The 26,728-nt window shown below is 36.7% G+C and overlaps 1 protein-coding gene across 1 annotated transcript in view; it reads left to right on the forward strand.

The window, feature by feature from the left end:
• LOC306856314 (neurexin-2-like) overlaps positions 1-26,728 on the forward strand; it is a gene marked incomplete at both ends in the record, with an annotated part of 392,379 nt that overhangs the window by 132,473 nt on the left and 233,178 nt on the right. Inside the window, 3 exons of the mRNA XM_079395511.1 lie at positions 2,945-3,135; positions 16,825-16,998; positions 18,152-18,274. Coding sequence (XP_079251637.1) covers positions 2,945-3,135; positions 16,825-16,998; positions 18,152-18,274 — 488 coding nt within the window. The remainder of the gene's footprint in view (positions 1-2,944; positions 3,136-16,824; positions 16,999-18,151; positions 18,275-26,728) is intronic.

Here is a 26,728-nt window from a genome sequence, read left to right on the forward strand (position 1 = left end):
TTGTTTCTGTAGGAGAGCGAGATGCAGATATTATTGCAGAACCTCCCAGAAGACACTGCAGATATTCGAGGGATCACATGCAAGCAGCTATACACTTCAGAATATGAGAGACATCCAGATGAAGTTAAGCCGCCACGCTAAACAGCGCGTTTAAGTTTGCGATTAGTTAAGAGACATTACTTGGATGTGAATCATAGCCGTGGGAGTGTGAGTCAAGTAGCATTATAAGATTCGTACATTTGTCTCCTTGGCATTTAGTTAAAGGTACAAGGAGGAGGAGAATCGCTTGATGAATCATCACAGGATAGGGGCCATATTCAAATTTAAACAAATTCTGCATGAGTTGCTTTTGGTTATGCGTAAATGCTGATCGGTATCTGCTAGGAAGGGGCTCACCGTGAGTTATTCTTTGACTCTCAAGCGTACAGCCGATGACTATGTCTGCTCGTCAATCAAGAGCAATTTCAGAGGAATGATTGCGTGGATCGCTATTCTAAGCCTCAGATACTGTAATCAGCTCACAAGAAAAGAATTCGAAAAGATAAAGTAAGCACTGGTGACCTTGATGAAAAAAAGAGCAGCTTTTAATCACATGTAATGTAAGTGTTATTTGATTAACGGTATTCTATTTATTGGCAGCCCACTCTGTTCCCAACCCACATGCCAAAGCCGCCACGTGGGAGATCCGCAGTCTCGGATCAGATATTTTTTTCCCACCAGCCTAGTAAAAGATTTTTCTGTTCAATCATGCTGCTTATGCCAAAAATAGCAGGTACAACAATCTGAATTGCTGATAGATTTTTATTCCATTGGGCAAAAATGAATAGTGAAAAGGGGAAGGTGGCTCAGATGTTTAACTTCCTCAGCCGCAGTGGTCCAGAAAGTCAGTCATTCAGTAAGCTATTAGACAGCAGGTGGCCTTGCCTCTCACCGGAGTCTGCACAAGCATGTGAAATGAGAGAGCGCTAATGAGCACACTTTCTTTCTCTCTCTTTCTTTCTTTCTCTGCAGTATCTTGATGTATGAACTGAGAGCAACTTCCAGCATTTGCAAATTCTAATGTTTATACAGTAGTTTGAATAAATATTAGCAGTGCACTGTATATCTCCATGACCTTGTTGGTATCGAACACTGCTTTTCTTTTCTTTTTTTGCCATTGGTCTTAGTGTCTTAGTTCTGGAAGTATTTTTCACATTTAGGCATTTCAGACAATTCTACAATAAAGAGTTATAAGCCACACAAACAGCTCGGAGATGAATCACAGTATTATAACATTCAATTGAAAGCAAACAAGTATTTGAAAAGCATAAAAAAGGTACAAGACAGCGTATTCAATGTAATATGAGGGATTGAACTACTGCTGCACTTACTTTTGAGCTCTATTGCTGAGATTCCCCATTCTATGAGGAAAGATGATTTCTCATAAGGCATATTTCACTGCTAAACAAGCCAAAGCTCACGGTAAGTCTTTCTTGAAAGATTTGGAAATTATCCAGCCTGGGCTCATTGGAAAAACTTGCCTGTGGCGACATTTCTGCAAAATGGTATTGCTATGCTTTACGTTTTGCGACACTTTCAAAGCGAAATGACCAATGGTGCTTAGATTTAAATAGATGAACATGAATCTGGCAAAGTTTTATTATATTGGTATTTGTACGTATCATGGCAGTTTGCAATAGGTTAGTCTTCTATTGCATTTGAAAATACACTACCATTTACACTAAACCCTACCGTAACCCTAACAGATAGTGTTAACACAAGCAAATGTCAGATACAAATACATTGTTGAAGCAACCATACTGTTTTAGCTTGCTTCAGCCTTTTTATCTTGACTTATGTTACACGAGCACTGCGCATCACTAGTGCAAAGCTGTACCAGGTAAGCTCTTGAGCAGTTTTACTAATCAGAAGAGTTAATCATATGGAACTGGTTATGTGATGCAAACGTCAGAATCTGTTAGTTTACAAATCATGCACTATGGTGAAAAAACTTTTGAAGTCATAACATATTTTTGTGCAAGGAAATGTGCAAAACTAAGTCTTTATTAATTAATAATTGTAATCACAATTAGTGTCAAAAGGAATAAAAGTTATTAGCGTTTAAGTGCCTCTAGTGTTAATTTAGTAAAGAAACTTCAGTGATTTGTATGTACAGGTATATGTGTTTTTTTTTTTTTTTTTTTTTTGGAGTTCGTAAATAAATGTAATTTAAAAAAAATCAAATACTAACTACTAACTGATATTGTAGCATATCTTATGCATGACTAATATTTGCATATTAGTTATCAGCCAAAGCGCATTTATCACTTACAAACGTGTGTATAAATCTTCAAATTATACCAGATAAATATGTGAAGTGAAATATACACAAACAATTTCAAAGCATCAAAAGAATTGCCTATATAATATGTGACCCTGGACCACAAAACCAAAATTTTTTGAAACTGAGATTTATGCATCATCTGAGAGCTGGTTTGTTTGGATAGGGCAACTATTTGAAAATCTGGAATCTGAGGTTCCAAAAAAAACAACTAAATATTGAGAAAATCGCCTTGAAAGTTTTCCAAATGAAGTTCTTAACCATGCATTTTACTAATCAAAAATTAAGTTTTGATATATGTAAGGAAGGAATTTAACCTAAATTTACGATTATTTTGACCTATACAATGTATTGTGTACAAATATATCAGTGCTACGTATGACTGGTTTTAACATATATGGAGCCACAGTGCATTGAAGTTGAAGGGATACTTTGCTGAAGATTGTAAGCTGTTTACTGTGGCTGCACACTGAGCATCTGACAGGATGGAAGTCTGTCTGTGCCAGTATTTCAAGCCTTATTACAGATATTGATTTGGAAGCAAAAAGGCAGTATTGTAATCCTAAAGAGGGTTGCCTGATTCCACTTTGCTGTTTGATTGACAGGGGAACTGATGTATTGCAGGTACATCCATTATGTTTTTGATTTGGGCAATGGGCCGTCGCTCATGAAGGGCAACTCCGACAAGCCGCTCAATGACAACCAGTGGCACAACGTGATGGTGTCCCGCGATGACAGCAACGTGCACACGCTAAAGATCGACTTCCGCACGGTCACGCAACATTCCAATGGAGCCCGCAACCTGGACCTCAAAGGTACTTCCTTTCATCCACACGTTTCAGAAAACTTTACCATACATCTTAAGAGTCAATGCATATTTGTATTTGAGATGCCTTAATTGTTTTGACATAGTCAGTGTTGGGCAAGCTACTTGGAAAATGTAGTGAGTTAAGCTAACAGTTACTCTTCATTAAATTAAGCTTCACTACACTAAAGCTCCAGCCCTTGGAAATGTAGCAAGCTAAGCTACAGCAACATGGCAAAAGTAGTTTACTACATCTAAGCTATTTAAAAAAAAAAAAACAGTTTTATTGAACCGACATCATGCCAAGTCAATGCCCTCTCAGTGATCAATAAAACTGACAGTCAAGCAGATAGACAGGCATAATAGTTCAGGTTAATTTTTTATTCAACAACTGTTCCAAACCAGTTTGGCAACAAAAATCAGTATCATGTACAGGGCCAGATTTACCTCATATTGTGACATAGGCAAAATACATTTTTGCTGTCGGCCGGAAACCTCCTATTAGTAGTTGGTATTGTGGTTTTATTGTATATATATATAGCCTACATTTATACAAAGGGTAACACTTAACAATAAGGTTCATTCGTTAACATTAGTTAACTAGTGTAGTTAACATGAACTAAGAATGAACAATACTTCTGCAGCATTTATTAATCTTCATTTCAACATTTACTAATGCATTATTAAAATCAAATGTTGTGTTTGTTAACATTAGTTAATGCACTGTGAACTAACGTGAACTACCAATGAACCACTGTATTTTCATTAACAAAGATTAATAAATAATTTAATAAATGATTGTTCATTGTTCACTCATGTTACATTTACATTTACATTTATTCATTTAGCTGACGCTTTTATCCAAAGCGACTTACAATTGCTATATATGTCAGAGGTCGCACGCCTCTGGAGCAACTAGGGGTTAAGTTAGTTAGTACATTAATGAAATCTTATTGTATAGTGTTGTTACCATATAAATGTATAGGCCTACAGATAGGCTACGTTTATTTGCATCGTTGCATATGTCACTATATTATTAACATTTCACCAAAATCAAGTTCAAATACTAAGTTTTTGACCAGCGAATGTTTTTTCCCCGATTATTACCGCCACATCAGAGGCAGTAGCCTACGTGCATCGCATTTACGTTTTCATGAACTTGCAGGTTATACAGTTTTCTGTCGCTATGAGGGCCCTCAGTTTTTTTTTTCTGTTATTTGGCCAAAATATCCTATTATAAAAGACTCAGCGCTTCGCACAAGCTATTTGGCTGTGACTCGACAACAAATGACAGTCTTCTCTGCTCCTTAAAAACAAAACAAAAAACACGAGCCTTTATAAATATAGTGTTTCTCGAGTAAAGAAAGTGCTGTACTTATTCAATCAACAGTTCTTTATTTACGTTCAGACTGCAAACAAGCTGAGATGCTCTAAACCAGGGGTGTTAAACTCAGTTCCTGGAGGACTGCAGCCCTGCAGAGTTTTGTTCCAACCCTGCTCCGACACAAACCATGTAGTTTTCAAATAAGCCCGAAGGACTTGATTAGCTGGATCAGGTGTTTAATTAGGGTTGCATCTAAACTCTGCAGGGCTCCGGCCCTCCAGAAACTGAGTTTGACACCCCTGCTCTAATACCTTCAGTTCATAATAACACTTCCTCCAGTGAAAAAGTTCATCTCCTTTTGTCCTCTCATATCAAAATCTATGGTGCTTGATCTGTACATACAGTTTTTCTCTTCTGATTTAGACGAGACAACTTTTTCACTGGAGAAAGAAATTTTATGGATAGAGGCCTCTGTTTGAAATTAAAAATGGCTTAATGATGGATTTGTTTACTACAAACACAGCTTTTCTCTTTTTTTGTCCACACAATGTAAGTCAATGGCAATCAAAGGGATTTGGTTACCAAGATTCTTCAAAAAATCATACAGGTTTGAAACGACATGAATTGAATGATAACAACATTTTCTTCTTCATTTAACAGCCATTAAGAGCCACACTTCTGGTTTTCAGTTTAACAGATCTTTCTTCCATCATTACACCCTCTATGGTTGTTTAGGCTGAAGTTTTATGACTGTTATCTCATTCTTAGGTACGCTTAGATACATATTTGCTGTTAAACACTCGTCTTGGGTTTGATTTCAAACTCTTGCATTCAACTTTAATGAGTATCTTTCCTGATGGGTATTTGCACAGCTTCCAGCTCCTTGTTTAAATCATGTTGCTTCTGAAATCTACCTTCCAGTACTTCTCACTGTTGTTATCATTTTTCGCTGTTTCGGCTGTAATTAGAAGAACAAAGAGCAGCGCCTACAGGGAAAGAGAAAAAAAAACAACAACAACACGCCACTGACTTTGCATAATTTTGTGTGCTTCCAAACCTGCTTTTGCTATCTTAAGCAGGTGTTGCTTGACTCTGGGCACAAAAATGAACTTTTACTTCATATGAAATGTAGAAATATGAATCTCGTGTATATTAGTTCTTTTCTTTTGTGTTGGAATTAAATATTTTGATTGAAAAGACATCAGCAGCTATTGCCATAGCAATATCTTAGGCTTTTCTCTATTTTGAGTTTTCACTGGCATCTTAGTAGAAATCTTGGCAGTCAGTCCTTAGTTTTGTGTTTTAGTCGACACTAGAAGAAAGCTGAGACAAGTTCACAAAAAGAAAACAGAAACCACTTTGTTTGTCAAGACCACATAATCTAACCACAGAAGTGTATGTAAGGAGAATTTGTCAATGATTTTACAGTGTCCGCTGCCTTTCTGAAAATGCTGATTGTTTAGTAATGTGGTAGATTGGAACGATTCCTAAAATGAAAAAAAATAAGACATTTTACTGTTGGATTTGTGTCTAGATGAACAAGTCTATTAAACATATCAGACGATTTGTCCTTTTGAAAATTTAATGACGTGCTCTGTTGAGGTTATAAAATGTTGTGTTGCAACTGCACAAAAATATTATATGTATTAAGTCATAAATATGAATTAATAATGATGAATAAATGTAGTAATTAGTGTCAATTGTTTAAAAAATAATAAACGATATAATAAGTAAGGAATAATGGTAACACTTTAGATTAGGGAACACATATTTACTGTTAATTAAGACTTTTCCCTCAATAAACTCTTAATTTGCTGCATATTAATAGGTAGTAAGGTAGTTAAGTTTAGGTATGGGGTAGGGTTAAGGGGTAACACTTTAGAATAGGGAACAATTATTTACTATTAACTATGACTTTCCCCTCAATAAATTACTAATTTGCTGCTTAGTAGTTGTTAAGTTTAGGTATTTGGGTAGGATTAGGGATGTAGAATAAGGCATTAATATGTGCTTAATTACTACTAATGAATGGCTAATAGTCTAGTAATATGCATGCTAATAAGCAACTAGGTAAGAGACCTTAAAATAAAGTGTTAGCTAAGGGATCTGTAATATGGTCATGCAGAATAAGGCATTCATATGTGCTCTATAAGTACTAATAAACAGCCAATATGCTAGAAATATGAATGTTAATAAGTAGCTAGTTAATAGTGAGAATTGGTCCTTAAAATAATGTATTACGGAATAATAGACAATGGTCAGTTGAATTATTAGAAAATATAACACCGCCATTTATCATGGATCCCCACCTCATGTGTGCATTATTTTCTAATAATTCAATGGCTCGGAATCAATTATTCTGCTTATACTATTGTCACTACGGTTGAGTATAGTGAACTCATTGTCATGTTCAGGAAACCAGTTGGAGATGATTTGAGCTTTGTGACATGGCGCGTTATCCAGTTGGAAGTAGCCATGACAAGATGGGTACACAGTGGTCATAATAAGATGGGCATGGTCAGTAACAATGCTCAGGTACTAAAAAGCCCAAAGTGTTCCAAGAAAATATCCCCAACACCATTACTCCATCACCAGCCTGAACCATTAATACAAAGAAGGATTGATCCATGCTTTACGCCTAATTCTGCCACTACCATCTAAATGTCGCAGCAGAAAGACTCATCAGACCAGACAACTTTTTTCCAATCCTCTACTGTACAATTTTGGTGAGCTAGTGTGAACTGTAGCCTCATTTTTCTGTTCTTACAGGTAGCTGACAGGAGTGGTATCCGGTGTGATCTTCTGTTGTTGTTGCCCATCAGCTTCAAAGTTCAACGTGTTGTGTGTTCAGTTGCTCTTCTGCGTAAATTGATTGTAACGAGTGTTTAGTTGCCTTTCTATCAGCTCAAACCAGTCTGGCCATTCTCCTCGGACCTCTGGCATCAACAAAGCATTTTCACAGACTGAACTGCTACTCAGTGAATATCTTCTCTATTTCGGATCATTCCCTATAAACTCTAGAGATGCTTGTGCATGAAAATCTCAGTTGATCAGCAGTTTCGGAAATACTCAGACCAGCCTGTCTGGCACCAACAACAATGTTCAAAGGGAACATTTTTCTTCCTCATTCTGATACTTGGTTTGAACTTCAACACAGTACAACTCGACAACGTATAAATGCCTAAATGCATTGAGTTGATGCCATGTGATTGGCTGATTGGATATTTGTGTTAAAGGAACACTCCACTTTTTTGGGGAAATAGGCTCATTTTACATGGGGTCAGAAACCTAAAAAAATATATATCAAACATTACCGCATGTTGTTCGGCAGGGTTTCAAGGAAAATTCTCCTCACTCATCCAAAAACAAACTTCAGCAAATTCAGTTGTCAGACACGACTGGAACTTCAAATGGGACTGGCTTTTATGGTCAGCAAAGCCACCACAATGAGTTGAGTACAAACGGATAAAAAAAAAGTACCCCATGTCCACGGTTAAATATAGCTACTGCTGGATCTTTAACGTTGTGGGCCTGTTTTTCTGCCAGAGGTCCTGAACATCTTGTGCAGATGCATGGCATCATGGATTCCATTCATGTTTTTTTTTTTTTCATTTATTAATTGTTTATTTTGCTCTGTTACAGCAAACAATGAAATGAGCATCTCAAACAATTAAATTGTTCTCTGGTACAGTATTTTATCTGCTTGCGCGACTATTCTCTCCTCTTCGTGTCTGTCTTCAGTGCATCTTTGTAATATCATGATGATCACTACGTTTGTGTTACCGAATGGTGTCCTGTCAGGAATAACCTTCCCACGCTGTATATGGGCCATTTTCGATTACTGTCACACGGTGTCTACAACGGACGCGCGACGCTGCAACAGTCTAGTAGTCTGCACTGGATGCGACAAAGCGACTATTGCAAATCATTTGAACTTTGTGTCAGTACGTCATGAATAGAATGATGCATTAGTTTTACTGTCCTGGATTTGTCATGTTGCACCGGTGCCGAATCCCGGGTAGACAGCATCATTATAATGGGTTCAATATTGTATTTTTTCGCATCACGCCTGGCCGCTCGCGTCCGGTGTAGACACGTGTCAGTTTAAATGCCGGAGATGCAGTGTTGCCAGATATTGCTATGAAAAACAAACAAAACTATCTAAAAAGAGATAAACCCTAATGAGTCCAAATCTTGAGTAATGGAAATAATACAAAAATATCGCTGACCTTAACCTGATTCTGCCACCTCCCACTTTATTCACTTCCTAATTTGTCACATAGTGGAAACAAATCTATAGACACTTATAGTAAGTGTCTCTGGCAACAAGGCTCAAGGCTGAGACTGCGCCTAACCTGCCTTCCGTTTCCATCATACTCCTTCCATTTCCACTATACTCTCTCACACATGCATATATTCTTCTCTTACATATACATATTTTCTTTAGGCATACATGCATTTTCTTCTTACACACATTTATTTTTTATAATATTAAATGTATACTTTGAATACATTTGCATAAGAGCAAAATGTATAAATGTGTGCGTAAAATATATGAATATAAGAGGTAAATATATGAATGTGAGCGTTAAAATATGTGACTATGAAAGCAAAAATGTAAGAATATGTGTTAAAATGTGACTATGAGAGTAAAAATATATGTATGCGAAAGGAGAATGTAAGTGTGTGAAAGTAGAAATATATGTATGTGAAAAGAGAATATAAGTGTGTATGAGAATAGAAATGTATGCATGTGAAAGGAGAATGTAAGTGTGTAAGCTTGTACGGCCCCTCATACACACACACACACCCATATGTATATACACATGAGTACATTTCTACACTATGCACTCCAAATTAATTTTTTTGACAAAGTGCTCATGGTTCGCTAACCCATGATGCTTAGATAAAGACTGTGAGAAAAGAAAAGTTTTAAAGCTTACAAAGTCTCCAGCACAAAAATGGAATTGTACGTCAATATGTTGCTTTAAGTACAAGAGTAATAAAGGCCAAATCAAATAAGGCTATAAAGTGCAAATTCCTTCTGTCAAGCTCCAAGGTCTTTTTTTATTTGGCTGCCCCAGAACAAGTCCTTTAAACATCAAAAGAGCAACTTCGCAGTACGTGTCAGTTATAATTGTTCAAGCAATTATGCCGGAGAGAATGGAGAGTGGCGTAACAATCCCCAGGGTCCAGTGCTCTTCTGTGAAGTGTAAAATGAACATCCTTAGATGGGAAGGTGCTGAGATGTGGTGTTGTTTTCCGTGAGGGAGCCAGTGGAAAGTGACGCTTGACCTGTTATGTGTTGAAATGAGCATATGTGGAGAGCGCTCGTGACAAGCCACTTTCCGCGCTGTCCGATAATTGAGTTTTTTTTTTCCGTCCTCAAGGAACTGCTATCCAGCCCCTGTAAATGTTTTCTGAAAATTTGTTTTATTGACTTGAAACCAAATTGCTTTCCTGTTCCCCCTGGCGTGAGGAAAATCCAGGTGTTGCTATAAAATATGAATGTCAATGTGTTTATTAAAAAGCTGTTGGTGGCCAATTCAGTCGAGGCAAAGTTCTCCTTAACACGCACACACACTTTTTTAAGGCATGGTAAGAACGTAGCATTAGTTGTAAACGCTGAACAAATGATGCCTCAGATCATGCAGCATGTTAAGGAGAACTGTGCTATTACTTTTCTAAGCAATTAGATACACAGTTTTCGCCTGGTAGATGATAAAACTTGCATTGACTTACATCTGAAGGAGAGACCCAAGCCATATCTAAAGACCAGGATATCATAGAGAATGTTCAGGTGGCTAAGGAAGCAAGCACAAAGCAGCTAATAGCATCACATAAAACACTGTAGCAACCACAACATTCTGGCAAACACCAAAGCATCATCATCTAGCATCATTTCTCACATTTTCTTTAGTAAATCTTAACAACTATTTCTATACCTAACTCAAACTTTTTAAATACCTTTTTTAATAATTATAACATGTTTTTTTATTTAATTAAACTTTTTAGAATGCAGCAGATAATCACAATCTTTATCTCTATCTATCTATCTAGCTAGCTAGCTATCTATCTATCATCCATGTATTCATTTATTATTTATTTATTTATTTTTAACCTCTTAACACACAAAGATCAGCCTCACATTTTTGTTGTATCATTAGAATGAAATGAGTAATTTAGTAATTTTAAATGAGTAAATTCATAATTAAAGACTCCAGCGTCGATATTTTACCACTGTTTATTATAAAACTTGGTTGCAGTGACTGTAATTTCTTAATTTATGTCAGAAGTGCAAAATAATCAATCTGTAATTTATGATAATTTGAATAGAAAAACAACGGTTTATGTAAGGTCACACAGCTGCACTGAACAGCGTCCGTTAGGGCATATCGTCCAAAAGTGTGCATACTTGGAGAAATATTTTGTGCAGACATTTGGTCCCAAAAATATAGCCGAAATTGTTACAAATTCACTATTATAAGACCAACCAACATTTGACCCTAAGCTATTGTGTCCTTCAACAAGTAGTTTAACTTATTTAAGAAATGTGAAACCTATTCCAGTAGTTTATTTATTAGGTTTTAGATTGTTTGTTTTTTTTAGTCATTTAGTCCTCAAAACTATAGCTGAAGCTGACACAAATACACAGACATTACTATTGGTAAAGTTAATGTTGAGGTCAAGGGTTAATAAATACAACATTAATCAAGTCGATTCTAACATTTTAGTAGTTTTTAAGAGTGGTTGTCAGAGCATTTTATTAGCTTGCTATGTGTTCTACATGGTAACCTTTGTGTTTTAAATGGTTGCACCCTTAGTGTCAATTATACTCTGGTTCCTAAATATGTCTTGCTGCAACTCGCCCACCAGTTGGAATTTGGAAGTATGATCGCTTAGGTAATGTGTCTCTAGCAAAATGGTGCAGAATTTACATGCCAAAGCTGAATACTTCAGGTGATAGTGATCCGTCCCTTAACACACTGCTTATGATCAACTGCTACTAGTGATACTATAGTGACACCTTTCCCTAGATCCCCAACACGTGGAGATGCTGATGGCATGATGGGATACTTTTATAGGAGCTTTAATCCGATCTGTCCGCCGGTTATAGAGCACAGCCAAAGGTGTTTCTTTTTTGCTTTCCCCCCGTCTTCCATTTTTATCCAGCAGGGATATTGCTTTGTCATTACTCAACAGAGACGCATGACTGGATATGTCATTTTTACAATCTCCCTGCAGTTCCTTCATATGAAAGCAATTGATTTTCCTCCCTCTCGCCCACAAAAGAAGCTCCGCTCTCCCGCTGCCCAGCCATCCATTGAATGACTAATGAAAAAAAACTATTGGGTGTATAATTGAATATTGTGATTGAAGTCTGCTTAATAGTCTTTGCATAACAGTGAGACATACAGAGCTAATAACCATGCATGGGCTATTCTGTGTAAAGCAGACTGAACTTTTCTTCTCTGAGCGCAGCGCCAGATTCTGTACTGTGAGCTGGGATTTATTTAGAGGATGAGCTGGCATAGACACAACATCTGTAGATGTAAGACAAGTTTATTTTTTGTTGCTATTATTTTTATTTTATTTATTTATTTATTTATTTTTTTTGTGGTTAGCCAAGACATTGAGCCTTGGTGCTCATGTGAGTTCAGATCCAGCCTGTGTTATATATATTTAATTTAATTTGTAATTTATTTGTTACCAATTCTTTATTTCTTACCAATCAGCAGTTTTCTTTTATTTATTTATTTATAATAATAATAATTAGTATTATGATTTATTCAAGGAAGTCTGTTGTCCTTGTAGGTTTCTATCTGTTAGTTTTCTCATTCATATCAACCTAAATTTTGGTAGCAAGGCTGCAAAAATCACAAACCTTATATAAAATTAATAAAATATGATTGAATAGATTTAAATACCTCATATATTATTTAGTTGGTCCTCTAGAGGTTGACTATGTACATTTTCTGAAGGTTAAACACCTCCATTCACAGACCATTTGTTTCAAAAAGTCTTCATTTTTCGGAGTTTCAGGCCTTATTTTGTACGCTCTACATGAAATGCACCACATGCAGCGCATCAACTGTAGATTAGTCCTCTTGAAGTCTTGATTAGGAGTTGAAGCCTGGACTCACGGGAAGAATAATATTAATAGACATTTTATGAAAAATGAATCGAGGAACATGTTTTTGTGGTGCTGAATGCACTTTGACTTTCAGTGCTTTTAGAAGCTCGATTAAGATTCAGCCAGTAACACCTGTTGTACTGAATTGAATAATGGCTATTATTATGTAATCTGTATCCTAAGGGGCGGAGCTATAGCCAGTCAGGATTCCACTGAAGAGGCGCCGAGGGCAATTACAGGTAGTTAGTTGAAGTGAGTCAGGTTGAGGGGCTCTTAATGGGAGGGAAAAGTTAGAATGAAAAAATGCAACTTATCTGTAGTGAGGTAAAATTAAAGAGTGCAGAGGTTTAGATGAACGGGGCTTTTAATGGTGGTCTAATTGGCCTTATTCAGTTGGAGTGGAAAAATAGCATATTTCAGCAAACAATCAGTGAGAGAGCACACTCTTCAACCGTAGGATGAAAATTGCCATATGTGTTCTTGCTTGTCAGTTTTAATGCATAATTGCCTGTCTTGCCGGCAGAGCTCAGTTGGAAATTGCATTTCACTGGCAAAAAATGCCCTCTAAACATGGTCTGCCTGCAGAATGTTTATCTGAAGCTCCCCAAATATCTTTGATGTTTTTCACAACGTATGTTTGCAAAATGAAAAAATTGAATAATAATAAGCGTAGAATGAAAGAGCAGTGTGAACCTTAAACAACACAATAACTAAGAATAACATGAGCACACTTATGTTATAATTGTGCATCTGTTTATATTGGCACAAGCATTTGTATCATTTGCCCTGACCTCACAGCAATGGGGAATAATATTTTATGTGTGATGACAATATTTGAGTTGATTTTATTAGCAGTCATCACCCTGATTACTTCATGTCATATGATAAACATAGTAATATTAGTGGTACTACTACTACTAATGCATAGTTGTAAATCCAAAAATGATATTATTTCATAATAATATTATTATATTATATTATATTATATAATACAGTATTATTATATTATATAACATTACATTACATTACATTACAAAAAAAACCTGTCCAGTATAGTGTATGGTAACATAGCGTATTGTATGATGATGATGATTATATATTTTTTGTATATCCAAAATATTACATTGTTATTGTCAGGGTTGAGGGGAGAAGGGATGAGGCGAGGACTCAGTACTGCAGAGAATGGGCTTTATTAATAATAAAAATAAACAAAACCAACCAAAACTACCCCGTAGGGGAAAAACAGGACAGCTGGCAGGCTTGGCAAGGCAAGGCAAGTCAGACAGGACAGGGCAGGGCAGGGCAGGGCAGGACAAGGCAAGGCAGGATCAGCACACGACAGGGGAAGTTGCGACGACGAACTGGCACAGGACTGAAAACACAAGGAGATTATAAAGGGAGCAAATGAGGAGGGTAATGAGCTAACAGGTGGGGCAAATTAACCAGTAATTAGGAAACAAGGTGGGTGGGGTCAAGACAATTGACATGAGAGCACATGGCACATAGAAATAAACAAGACCAGCCATGTGCTCAAACAAAACAAAAACACAAGCACATGGCCAGCAAAACAAATCACTAGCCATGTGCAAAACAGGACACGAACACGCAGCTAATGAGAAGACTCATAAGCCGCGTGTTCACAAACATGAAAGCACGCAAGCAAAACACACACACACACAGATGACAGAGGAGCGCACGGCCCGAGCGAACTCGAAATCGCTTGCTCCCCAGCAAGAACAAACCTGGAACGTGAGTGTCCAAACCCCGACACGAAACCAGAACCGAGTCTGAACAAGACAGGAGTGCCGGGATCCGAACACCACGCCCCAACATGAAACCGAGCACGCAGACAAGAGAGCCAGAAAACCAGAAAACAAGACAAGAAGGGAGTGTCAGGGCTCCGTCACAAAACCATGAATAAACTAGACCGAAGTGACAGAACCCTGACAGTTATATTATTTTATTATTTAAAAAATTACTGGGCAATATAGAAATTAACATATAGTAATATAACATTATTATTATTATTATTATTATTACTACTATTATTATAATTATTATTATATTGCCATCATTGAATCCGTCCTCTGCACTTCAATATCTGTCTGGTTCAGCTCAGCTACCAAATCTGACCTCAGAAGACTACAGAGGGTAGTCGGGACTGCTGAGCAAATCATTGGTACAACCCTCCCCACTCTCCAAGAACTGTACTTATCCAGAGTGAGCAAAAGGGCTGTTAAAATCACTCTGGACCCCTCACATCCAGCACACTTCCTCTTTGAACTGTTGCCGTCTGATCGACGTGTGACGGGAGGAGCAAACGACAGACACAGTGGGTGTGGCGTCAAGCCTCGGAGAGGATTTTATTAAACAATAAAAGGTAAAATAAAGTGTCCAAAGGGGGAAAAGTGTCCAAATAAACGGGGAATCTGGTGTCCTCGTTGTGCCGCGGGGCTAGTGCAGGAGGGTAGTGTTCAGAAGGGAAGGGTCCAGGGAAGGGGCGGAGTCCGTTGGCCGCACGCGCTCCCCTCTCGGGGCCGGGAGCGAGTGGCGGCGGTGTCTCTTGCGCGGCTTCTTCCAACTCCTGGGTTCCCGGCGCTTCTGGGGGATTCGACGGCCCGGCATCCTGGCCCGTCAGCCGTCTCACGGGTGCGGCAGTCCTCCTCCTCAACGCACCCTTCCTGGACCCACGAGGACACCAGCGTGCATGCACGGGGAAGAGACCGGTCTCCCGAGGAGAGGCGCGCTCGGCATTTAAACAGCGGCGGTGATGAGGCTGCATTCACATCAGGTGCGCCTCATCAAACGCCACCAGCCGTGGCTATCCAGCGCCCCTCCTCTCTCGCACACCCACTCCCGTCGGGAGCCTGGTGAAGGGCGGCGAATACGGGACGGGGTGGTGATGATAGAAAGGGGGGGAGGCAGCCGACTCGTCACATACGCTACAGAGCTCTGAGCACCAGAACGACCAGACAGGGGAACAGTTTCTTCCCTCAGGCAATCCATCTCATGAACACTTGAACTCTTAACAATAAACATGAAACACACAACACTATCATACTTTTTATGTTTATTTTACACACATACTTATTACATTTCAAATTTGCACCTAGCATACCTGTACATACCGAATTGTCTATTTTGTATATTGTGTTTGTGCTATTTGGCACATTGTCCATTTTGGTATATTTGTCCATTATTTATTTTATTTTCATTTTTTTTTTTTTTTTTTTTTTCTATCTGTGTCCTGTCCTGTCGCACTGTGGAGCTAGTGTCACTAAAACAAATTCCTCGTATGTGCAAACATACCTGGCAATAAAGCTAATTCTGATTCTGATTCTGATATTACTATGTGCTGTTGCCCAGTTTTGCCAATAAGCATTTAAGTGCATTCCTATTAAATACTATTATATAAATACTATTTAATAAAATAATAAATATTAATTGTACATCTACATGTCATTCTTTGTTCTTTAGATTATACCCCACTGAGATCAGTTCAAAAGAATTTACACTGTATTTACAATATAAGCACATTATATTATATTCAATCCAGGAATTTAGTTAGACTCTCCTTTTTTTCTTTCTTTTTTTTTTAATATTCTAAACAGGCTCCTCTGAACAGTGTTTCGTCAGTCTGCTTTTAAGAGCCAGACACAGGGACATGTTGTACTGTGTTCAAGAGCCAAGTCATTTCAATTCTCCACCTCTCTTTTCCATTCCTAAATCTCTGTCTGAGCACAATCCCTCACTCAAACACCACCAATGAGCATTGAAACGGAGCTTATAGTGAGAAACATGTCTATATATTGTACTGGGGTTCCCGTCTCCTTCATCTTCACATATGCTTATCCTCATGTTCTCTTCCTCAAAGTTGCTCAAGGGCAACTTTGATGTTACATAATTATATGCCGTTTTATGACAAGCCTGTTTTTCTTTTTGTTCTGCACATCAAAGGTTCATTGGAATTAGCCTTCATCAGCAGGGAATTGGTTGAAAAGAGAACCACACATATTCAGCTCATCATAGAGTACCAAAGGATCACACCTTATGAAGCTCCAATTAACATGAAGAACGTAATTTAAATGCAACACTATCATCATTGACTTCTGCCTTATTGTAAAGACAGATATACAACCCCAGATGGAGAATCAGCTGACTTTAAAGAAGAAATCAACTGAATGAACCTTACGGTGTAATGTGTTGATAATGATATGATTTTCTCTGTGTGTGTTGTGTAGGAGAACTGTACATTGGAGGTGTTGGGAAGAGCATGTACAACAGTCTGCCCAAGCTCATAGCATCGCGGGATGGCTATCAGGGCTGCCTGGCCTCAGTTGACCTGAATGGCAGGCTTCCTGACCTGATCGCAGATGCTCTACACCGTGTTGGTCAAGTGGAGCGAGGCTGTGAAGGTTAGTGTACTGCTGCTCCGAGCCGTTCAGAGGCCGTCATAACAACATATGACCCTAAACTCAAAATACACAACTTCCACATGCAATTAAAGACTACACTACACAGGACACGAGTGGAATGACATTCTGTCAGTTTTGGACTTTCCTGTCAGTCTAATTTTATTTTATTTTAAAATTATTGTGATTTTTACATTGTTTTATTACTATTAGTTTTTTTGTAATACATTTTTTTCATATTATTATTACTATTATTATTAATAATATATCAAGAGTTCAAATCCCCAAAATAAGAGCTTCTCCATTTAAAGGGTACATTTTCTGCCTAGTGTTTTGCTTAATTTTTGCAATCTGGCAACTATACACACATGCTCACTCTTCATTACGGAAATGCCAACGATGATCTTAAAACATGACAAACAAGTAAGTTGGAGTTTAGCGATCTCCATGTGAAATGTTTGACTTAAATGAAAGTGTCATTCAGCCAGTCTGTGTTCTGTTTGCGACTGTGGCTGCTGAATAAATGCACTTACTCAACCGCTGTTGTTTTAATAGAGAAGTAATTTGGAATTATTGGAATTACTATTAGGAATTTCACTGTTATCATATTTTTGTTTGTTTACCAATTTTCATAATGTAGACAGAGAGAGTGCATAAGTCTTTGATATGAATGTATATAATAATTAGACTAATATATCAGTACACTAGATGAGTTCAAATAAACCATGTGTATGAGTCAACATTCTATTGATTTGTGATTATTGGGGAAAGTGCAATTTTGTAAAAGTGCAAATTTCTCAAATGACAATAACCATTTGGATTATAATTTTGAGCAAAAATCACACTACAAACTAAAATTTATTTGAATACTATAAGGCTCACAAGGCATCACAACATTGCAATGAAAAGCATCAAAAGTAAATAATCATTTTGTAATGCTAAATATTACATTGAACAATGTTATTAAATTGTTAGTGTTTTACCTATACATTATAATCAATTAATTCTATGGATTTCTGTTGACAAAGTTGGCTGCCAAATTCTTCGCCCATTGCCATGTTTCTGTCACCATGCTCACAACTGATGTTAGTGACCGTTGTGAAATGTAGACATGATGAATGTTTATGTGATTTATAATAATTGTAACTTGTTTCAGCCGGCCCTGGCACAACCTGCACGGAGGACTCGTGCTCCAATCAGGGAGTGTGTCTGCAGCAGTGGGAGGGGTTTACCTGCGACTGCACCATGACGACATATGGAGGTCCCCTCTGCAGTGACCGTGAGTACCGTTTTGCTCTTTAGTAGGGATTAAACAGCTTTATTAAAGAGGCTTGTTTGGCCACATTAATAAGCCGTTCAAGGCTTCTCCTTTGATAATCTCAGAGCTGAGTGTTTGAAGTACTAAACGAGTGGTGCGCCGCAATGCAGTCTTTTTAATGTGCAGATAAGGCAGAACACTCTAATTAGTGAGGGCCACAAGATAATGTTCATAAAGAGCTAGTAATGGTTCAAGTGACCCCTGAACTGAAGGCTGGAAGATATGCAATTTGGTTTGCATCTAAAATGTTTAATTACACCAAAGCTCGGAGGTGGAACCGTGGGTTTTAAATGTCTGCAATGCTGTACAATAAAAAATCCGACTGTGCTTTGCTTGCAAACAAAAACTGTCCTTGTGCACAAGGCAGATTGTGTTTGCTTTAACATCCCCATATTTTTTGACAATGCTCTGGAGACTGGCCTAATGAGCTAAATGAAGATAAAGAGGGTTAGCTGCTCTAAACATAAAAAAAGAGCAGATAACCATGTTGGAGAAACAATGGTTTGAAACAACATCTTCATTAAAAACCTGGAGATATTTAAATAAGCTGTTTAATAAAGTTCAATTAATTTGCAAAGTTTCTATTATGGAGTTTTAGAAATGATACATGGAACAATGAAATTACACGCATAGATCATGTCTGCTTTTGATTCGATTATGCATGTGTGCTTATCAGTTCTGGAATATATGGAGTATATTATTTGTGTTGTATACATTGATTCAACTGTAAATTAGGAATATTATCTCTGTCTCATATTTCCCTTGGGTGACATGTCTATATATTGGGAACAGGGTTCAAAATTAGCATTCACCAAATGCCAATGGCAGGTAAATAAAATTGTAAGTTCATTAGGAACTGTAACATGGTGATTATATTATATTAATATCACTTATGTTATTAATATATTAAATGGAAATATAAATGCAGAATACACCATTGAAGGGTTCAATCTGTCATTAATTATTCAGCCAAATGTTGTTCCAAATCCATAAGACCTTCGTTCATCTTCAGAACACAAATGAAGCGCGGTCGTCTCATGAAAGCACATCGAAGACTGACACGGAAGAGAAGAAACTGTTGAATAAAGTCATTTTATTTTTTTTATTTTTTTTTGCACACAAAACGTATTCTCATACCTTTCTGGGCCTTGAACATGTCAGTTGCGTTGCCGTCTATGCAGGGTCAGAAAGCTCTCAGATTTCATCAAAAATATCTTAATTTGTGTTCCTAAGATGAACGAAGGTCTTACAGGTTTGGGACAACCTGAGGGTGAGTAATTATTGACAGAATTTTCATTTTTGTGTGAACTATCCCTTTAAATCATTAACTATTTATTGCAGGTAAATGTTCTCAGTTTACCCTACATTGGCTGGTACAGCAAGTTCATTTTGGACCCTGATTGGAAATAACGCTGATTGTGTACAGATTTAATTTCTCCAGCTGCATGTTTTCAGTTTTGTCAGCCAGAAGCTATTCTACGAAGAATCGGTGTGAATAAGGCTTTACATATTTACTTTGCTTATTTATCAGTACCAGAATTAAAAGTGACCAGTATACAAGCAGCATTTGTAAATATTTGCTAAATGTATTATGCATGAACTATGAAGTTTGTCTATGCAGCTGATCTGTGAGTACAAAACAACTTCTGCAACGCTAACTCAATTAACACTTCAGACAATTGTTTGCAACAACAGCTCCGCATACCTGCAACACCATAAAGACTCTCCATCTCCGTTGTAAAAGTGATAATGACTTGAAATGATCTTGTATCGACATAATGCAGATTTTGAAGAGCACTGTACATTCTCAGGCTCAAGTATTAGCTCAAACATAGTGAAGGATTTTCTACATTCACACACTAGCAGAAAGAGATTAATAAACTTGCTTAATCTCATAATTTTTTTTAAAAACCTACAAACATCTGGCAGAAAAGAAAGAGGAGGCCAGTATTTAACGGTGAAGGGATTTTAAGCACTTTAGTGTGGGATTAGGTGATTCAAATGTGATTTAGTATGTCTGCTAATACTCGATACACCTACATAGCTGTAAATCAATAAACACAATTATTTTTTCTTGAAAAGTGGTTTAAACTGTGAAAATAAGAGGCATTTCCACATCATTCATGTTCTTCATTTCTCGTCATCAGATTAGATTTCCATAGTAGTCGACGGACGATTGGAATTAACTAAGCTTCTTTTATACCAAAAGCAGCAGTAGCACACCTGTTCATCCTCGTCCGCATGAAAGACTATGGAACAGGCTGCAGGTGTGAAGAGAAAAACAATCCTTCAAAAGTAATTTTCACACGATCAACACAAAATCCATTGGGCTTCACTAATGCATGACTCATTCCCTTCCTCAAATACTGTGACAAAGGCAGTCAGTCATATTTTTACCTTGTCCCTTACAACACACACACACATTTGCCCATGTATTTGATTTTTTTCTCAGAGGGAGATTTTCCAGACAGCAAACATATGGAGAGAATAATTTTGGTTGACCTCAGTAATTAGCGTAGATTATTTAGGAATATCATTAGCACAAATTACGCCTGCTGCTTGTGTGACATCTCGCACATTTTTAGCGACTTCCGAGCGCCTTTATTCGCACACTTGCTTTTAGTAACAGGGAATGTGAGAGCCGCAGACAGTCATTCGATCCCTCCCAGACTTCTTCCACATACACGTCAAATCCCACCGGGATATCCCGGGTTGTATTGCATGTGTCTTGTGTTGTAGAACAGCATATTCAAGTGGCTGGATCTATGTTTCATACTTTGATTTCCTGCAGTCACATCCATCAGCCGAGGTCTAATTAAATGGCTTGTAATGTGTTACCTGTCCTGAGCACTGTCCAAGGGCACAGCAGGCCGGTCCCTGTGAGTCTTAAGGGATTGCTCTTTCCTACTTCCTTTGTTCATTCAGGATTCACTTCATCCCTCTGTACCGTACATCAGACCCTCCAGCAGTTACCATTAAATTAAATAGATGCTGCACTTTCATGTCTGCTGTTTTGCCTCGCAGCCTTGGACTCTACTCTCACCGTTCTCTGCAAGCATCTGCTCAGACAACCTTACATTTACATAGACTTTTCTGTCGTGCCCTGCACATAAAATGGGCTACATTTCCTTACAGGAGTAATTGTTTTTATTGGGCAAAACTTTAAACAAAGCTTTCTTGTTAAAGGGGCACTAAGTGTTTTTTTTTTTACTTGACTTGTTGAAAAGTACTTTAGGATTTAGATTTTGGGTTAGGAGATAGAAAATATAGTTTGGTTAGTATTAAAGTAAAAGAAGTCTGTAAACTATAACTATAAACAGTTCTGATGTTTCATATTTTTGGTAAACATTATACTTTAAGGATTCTTATTTTATATTTTTAAAGAACAGCATTTCAAATATATATATTTTTATGAAATCATAAATGTCTTTGTCAATTTTGATCAGTTGAATGTGTCATTGATAATTGATACTAGGACTTAAATTTTACTGAAAATGTAATTTCAAATTAATAAGAAATTGATTTGAAATATTCACTTAATAATATTCATAAAATTATTAAAATTTAAATATTAAAAACAATCGGACTTTTGAATAAAATATTCACAGTCAGCAGTTATTTCAAGACTTTTAAAATATCTTAGAAATGTTAGATTAAAATATTCAGTGAATAATATTCATGAAATGATTAAACTAAAAGCAAATCTTAATTTTGAATAAAATATTCACAGCAGTTATTTTATGCCTTTTGAAATGTCTTAAAATTTTTACATTCAAAATGAATAGATTTAAAATATTCAGTGAATAATATTCATAAAAATCTGACTTTCGAATAAAATATTCAGTCAGCATTTATTGTATGCCTTTAAAAATATCTAAGAAATTTTAGATCAAAAAATTATAGATTAAAAATATTTAATGGATAATTTTCATAAAATTATTAAAATAAAAACAGAAAAAAAATCTGTCTTTTGGCAAAAATATTTACAATCAGCAGTTATTTTTATGCCTTTAGAAATATCTTAGAAATCCCTTTTTTTACTGGAAAACGTTTTACACACACACACACACACACACACACACACACACAAACACAAATAAAATAAAAAAGAGTGACTTGAAAAACTTAACTAAAATTAAATCAATAAAATATATATTTAAAATATTCAGTGAATAATATTCATAAAATTATTCAAATGAAAACAATAATAAAATATTCAGAATTTTGAATAAAATATTCACAGTCAGCTGTTATTTATTATTTATTTTGCTTTTTAAAACATCTTAGATCAGTAAGTTCATACAATGGTTTAGTCATGCCATCAATAAACTATATTAGTTTACTTGTGATTGATTACACTGATACTCTTTTTTTGATTGATTGGTATTTTAAGTGTCTGTGTTCTGTATTGTGTTATGTTGAAGGAGAACAATTAACAGTGCTTGTTGTCACCTTACAAATGAATCCTTCATGTTGACATTTTTCTGAAAGCCAATAGGATACCAGGGTCAATTGATCCATACATCCCTCAGATTCCTGTTGGAAGGTCCCTTGTATGAAATGGAGGTTTTTACCAATTGGACATGCTCCAATGGAACAGGAAATGGAATTGACATATATAGGTCACCAAAAGCGAGACCTGACCTGTGAAGTAAAATCCAATAAGTATGTCAGCAGTGTTTCAAGCAGATGATTGACATAAGCCATTTCTCTTGTTTAATATTGAATATGGTTTCATGAATGATGAACGTCTGTCTGACCTGTGCTTTATGAGCTCATGCTGTGTAAGTATTTTTGTCGTGTAAGTATTTTGAGCTGCTTGTACCTGTGGATATACAGTGTTCTGAGCTGATGTGGAAGGATGATGTCTTTAACCAGAGAGCTCATCTAAGGTGTCTTGAGTTCTGCAGTGACATCTGGAAACAAAGCAGTCTCGCTAGCTATTGAGTGAGTGGAGTGAAATCGTATTGTTTTCCAAGAAGCGGTGAAGTGAATGACAACACATACACATCCAAATAAAAAAGTAAATAACACATCTGGGTGATCTGGTTCATTAGATATCATTCATCATCCATCTTGTTCTCTAGATTAGCATCCGTTTTCAGCATGTTGAGATGTATCAACAGCATTTGAGGCATAATGCCGAATTGCTACAAGAAACAGTCAAAATGGGCAAAGCAGATTGTTAATGAATTATTTATTTGGGATTAATTAACAGCATGTATTGATTAATAACAACAAAGTTAAAAGATGGATATATTTATACAGACAAGGTCAGAGACCAATATTTTTGTGATAGTGTCATATCAACATGTATAATACTTACATGTTATGCTTATATTTATAATGCTATATTTAAATAAAATTAAAGTCAAAACTAATTATTGTGTGACAATATAAACACACACGCACGTATATATATATCTTATTTTATATATATATATATATATATATATATATATATATACATATTTATTTATATATTATATGAATATATGCATATACATATATCTAATGACAGCATTAAAAAATATATATATATATACAGTGCCCTCCAAGTATTTGAACAGTAAAGACAAAATTGCACTGTTGGCTGTGGAGTCAAGACATTTGCAAATATGATTAAAAGATGAATATGAGACAAAACTACAGAATGTCACATTTTATTATTAGCCGTTTCAACACACATGTTTTACCAAATAAAAAGAACAGCACTTTTAGAGTTCATCCCAGTCATTGATGCATAAGTATTGGCACAGTTGAACATAGTGCAGATATAAAAGATTAAAAGCTATTATTTAGTTGCAGATCCCTTGCACACAATCACAGCAGTGAGTCTGTGACCCATAGGCATCACCAGACTCTTGGTCTCATCCTTTGAAATACTTTTCCCAGCCTTTAATGCAGCCAATTCCAATTGTTGCTTGTTTTGGGGAGTTTCTGCCTTTACTCTCCTCTCCAGCTGGTGAAATTCATGTTCAATCGGATTTAAATCTGGAGATTGATTTGGACAATCTAAAACTTTCCATTTCTTTGCCCTTATAAATTCCTTGACTGAACTGGCAGAGTGTTTTGGGTCATTGTCCTGATGCAATATGAAGCACTTCCCAATGAATCTGGTGGCATTTTCTTGAATATTGGTAGGCAAGATGGTTTTGTACCCTTCCAAATTCATTCTGCTACTGTCATCATACATTAAATCATCAGTAAAGTTGAGAGGGCCTGTTCCAGAGGAAGCCCATGCCATGACACCACCTCCACCATGCTTTACAGATGAGGATGTATGCCTGGGATCTTTTGCAGTTCCCTTTTTTCTCCACATTTTTGCTTTCCCATCACTTAGATAAAGGTTCATCTTTGTCTCATCGGTCCATAAACAAAAATGGTAATATTCACTCAGTACTACCTGATCTAATTCACAACTTCACAAACTCTCAGTTGCAATTACATACAAATTAGTTATATTCAGTTGTTTGTTAGGCACTAAAACAGTCCAGTAGTCAAATATTTTTCTTTACTGAAATAATGAAGATTTCTGTGCCATGGCAGACTGGTTGCTGGCCCCTTCCTGGCCAGCCCTATGAAAACATCCTGGCTCTGCCACTGCTGAAGAGTGCAAATATCAGTTCATTTCTGAGTATCTCTATTGCTCAAAAAAAATAAAAATAATAATAATAACATGTTTGTGAATGGCCATTTGATTTACATTTGATGGGTGGTGATGGCGCAGTGGATAAGACACATGCCTTTGGTGTGAGAGACCCGGGTTCGAATCCACTGTGAGACACCAATGTGTCCCTGAGCAAGACACTTAACCCCTAGTTGCTCCAGAGGCGTGCGACCTCTGACATATATAGCAATTGTTAGTCGCTTTGGATAAAAGTGTCAGCTAAATGAATAAATGTAAATGTAATGTAAAATTTGAGCGAAACGGAGTGAAAATAGGCCATCTGAGTGATTCAAGTAGATCTGATGAGTTGAACACTCTTGCTACTTCAGACTTTAATACAAAACTATGCTGAATTTTGACAAAAAGGAGATTTTTAAATGTTATAATTGTGATTTTGTGAAGTCTAAATATAGATCGATTAGCAAAACAAGTGAAAAGAACAATATTCCAGAGTGGAAATGGTAAAGGAGACAATAAATGATCATCTGCTGCCATCTAGTGGTCATGACATTAATTTTAATAGTATTTCTTTTTTCGACCAGGTGAAATCTTGGCAGAAATCTTCAACTTAGCACAGCAAATTTTCCATGAATTATCTCTAAGTAAAAAGGGGAAAAAATGCCGATATGAATATGAATAACTTTGAGGCAAATTAATTCATATATATATATATATATATATATACAGTCAGGTCCATAAATATTGGGACATCGACACAATTCTAGCATTTTTGGCTCTATACACCACCACAATGGATTTCAAATGAAACAAACACGATGTGCTTTAACTGCAGACTGTCAGCTTTAATTTGAGGGTATTTACATCCAAATCAGGTGAACGGTGTAGGAATTACAACAGTTTGCATATGTGCCTCCCACTTGTTAAGGGACCAAAAGTAATGGGACAGAATAATAATCATAAATCAAACTTTCACTTTTTAATACTTGGTTGCAAATCATTTGCAGTCAATTACAGCCTGAAGTCTGGAATGCATAGACATCACCAGACGCTGGGTTTCATCCCTGGTGATGCTCTGCCAGGCCTCTACTGCAACCGTCTTCAGTTCCTGCGTGTTCTTGGGGCATTGTCCCTTCAGTTTTGTCTTCAGCAAGTGAAATGCATGCTCAATCGGATTCAGGTCAGGTGATTGACTTGGCCATTGCATAACAGTCCACTTCTTTCCCTTCAAAAACTCTTTGGTTGCTTTTGCAGTATGCTTTGGGTCATTGTCCATCTGCACTGTGAAGCGCCGTCCAGTGAGTTCTGAAGCATTTGGCTGAACATGAGCAGATAATATTGCCCGAAACACTTCAGAATTCATCCTGCTGCTTTTGTCAGCAGTCACATCATCAATAAATACAAGAGAACCAGTTCCACTGGCAGCCATACATGCCCACACCATGACACTACCACCACCATGCTTCACTGATGAGGTGGCATGCTTAGGATCATGAGCAGTTCCTTTCCTTCTCCATACATTTTCACAATATTCTAATTTTCTGAGATACTGAATTTGGGACTTTCATTAGTTGTCAGTTATAATCATCAAAATTAAAGGAAATAAACATTTGAAATATATCAGTCTGTGTGTAATGAATTAATCTAATATACAAGTTTCACTTTTTGAATGGTATTACTGAAATAAATAAACTTTTTCATGATATTCTAATTTTATGACCAGCACCTGTATATATATATATATATATATATATATATATATATGTATATATGTATGTATATACATG

Source organism: Barbus barbus (assembly GCF_936440315.1).
Source record: "Barbus barbus genome assembly, chromosome: 36".
Taxonomy (NCBI): Eukaryota; Metazoa; Chordata; class Actinopteri; order Cypriniformes; family Cyprinidae; genus Barbus; species Barbus barbus.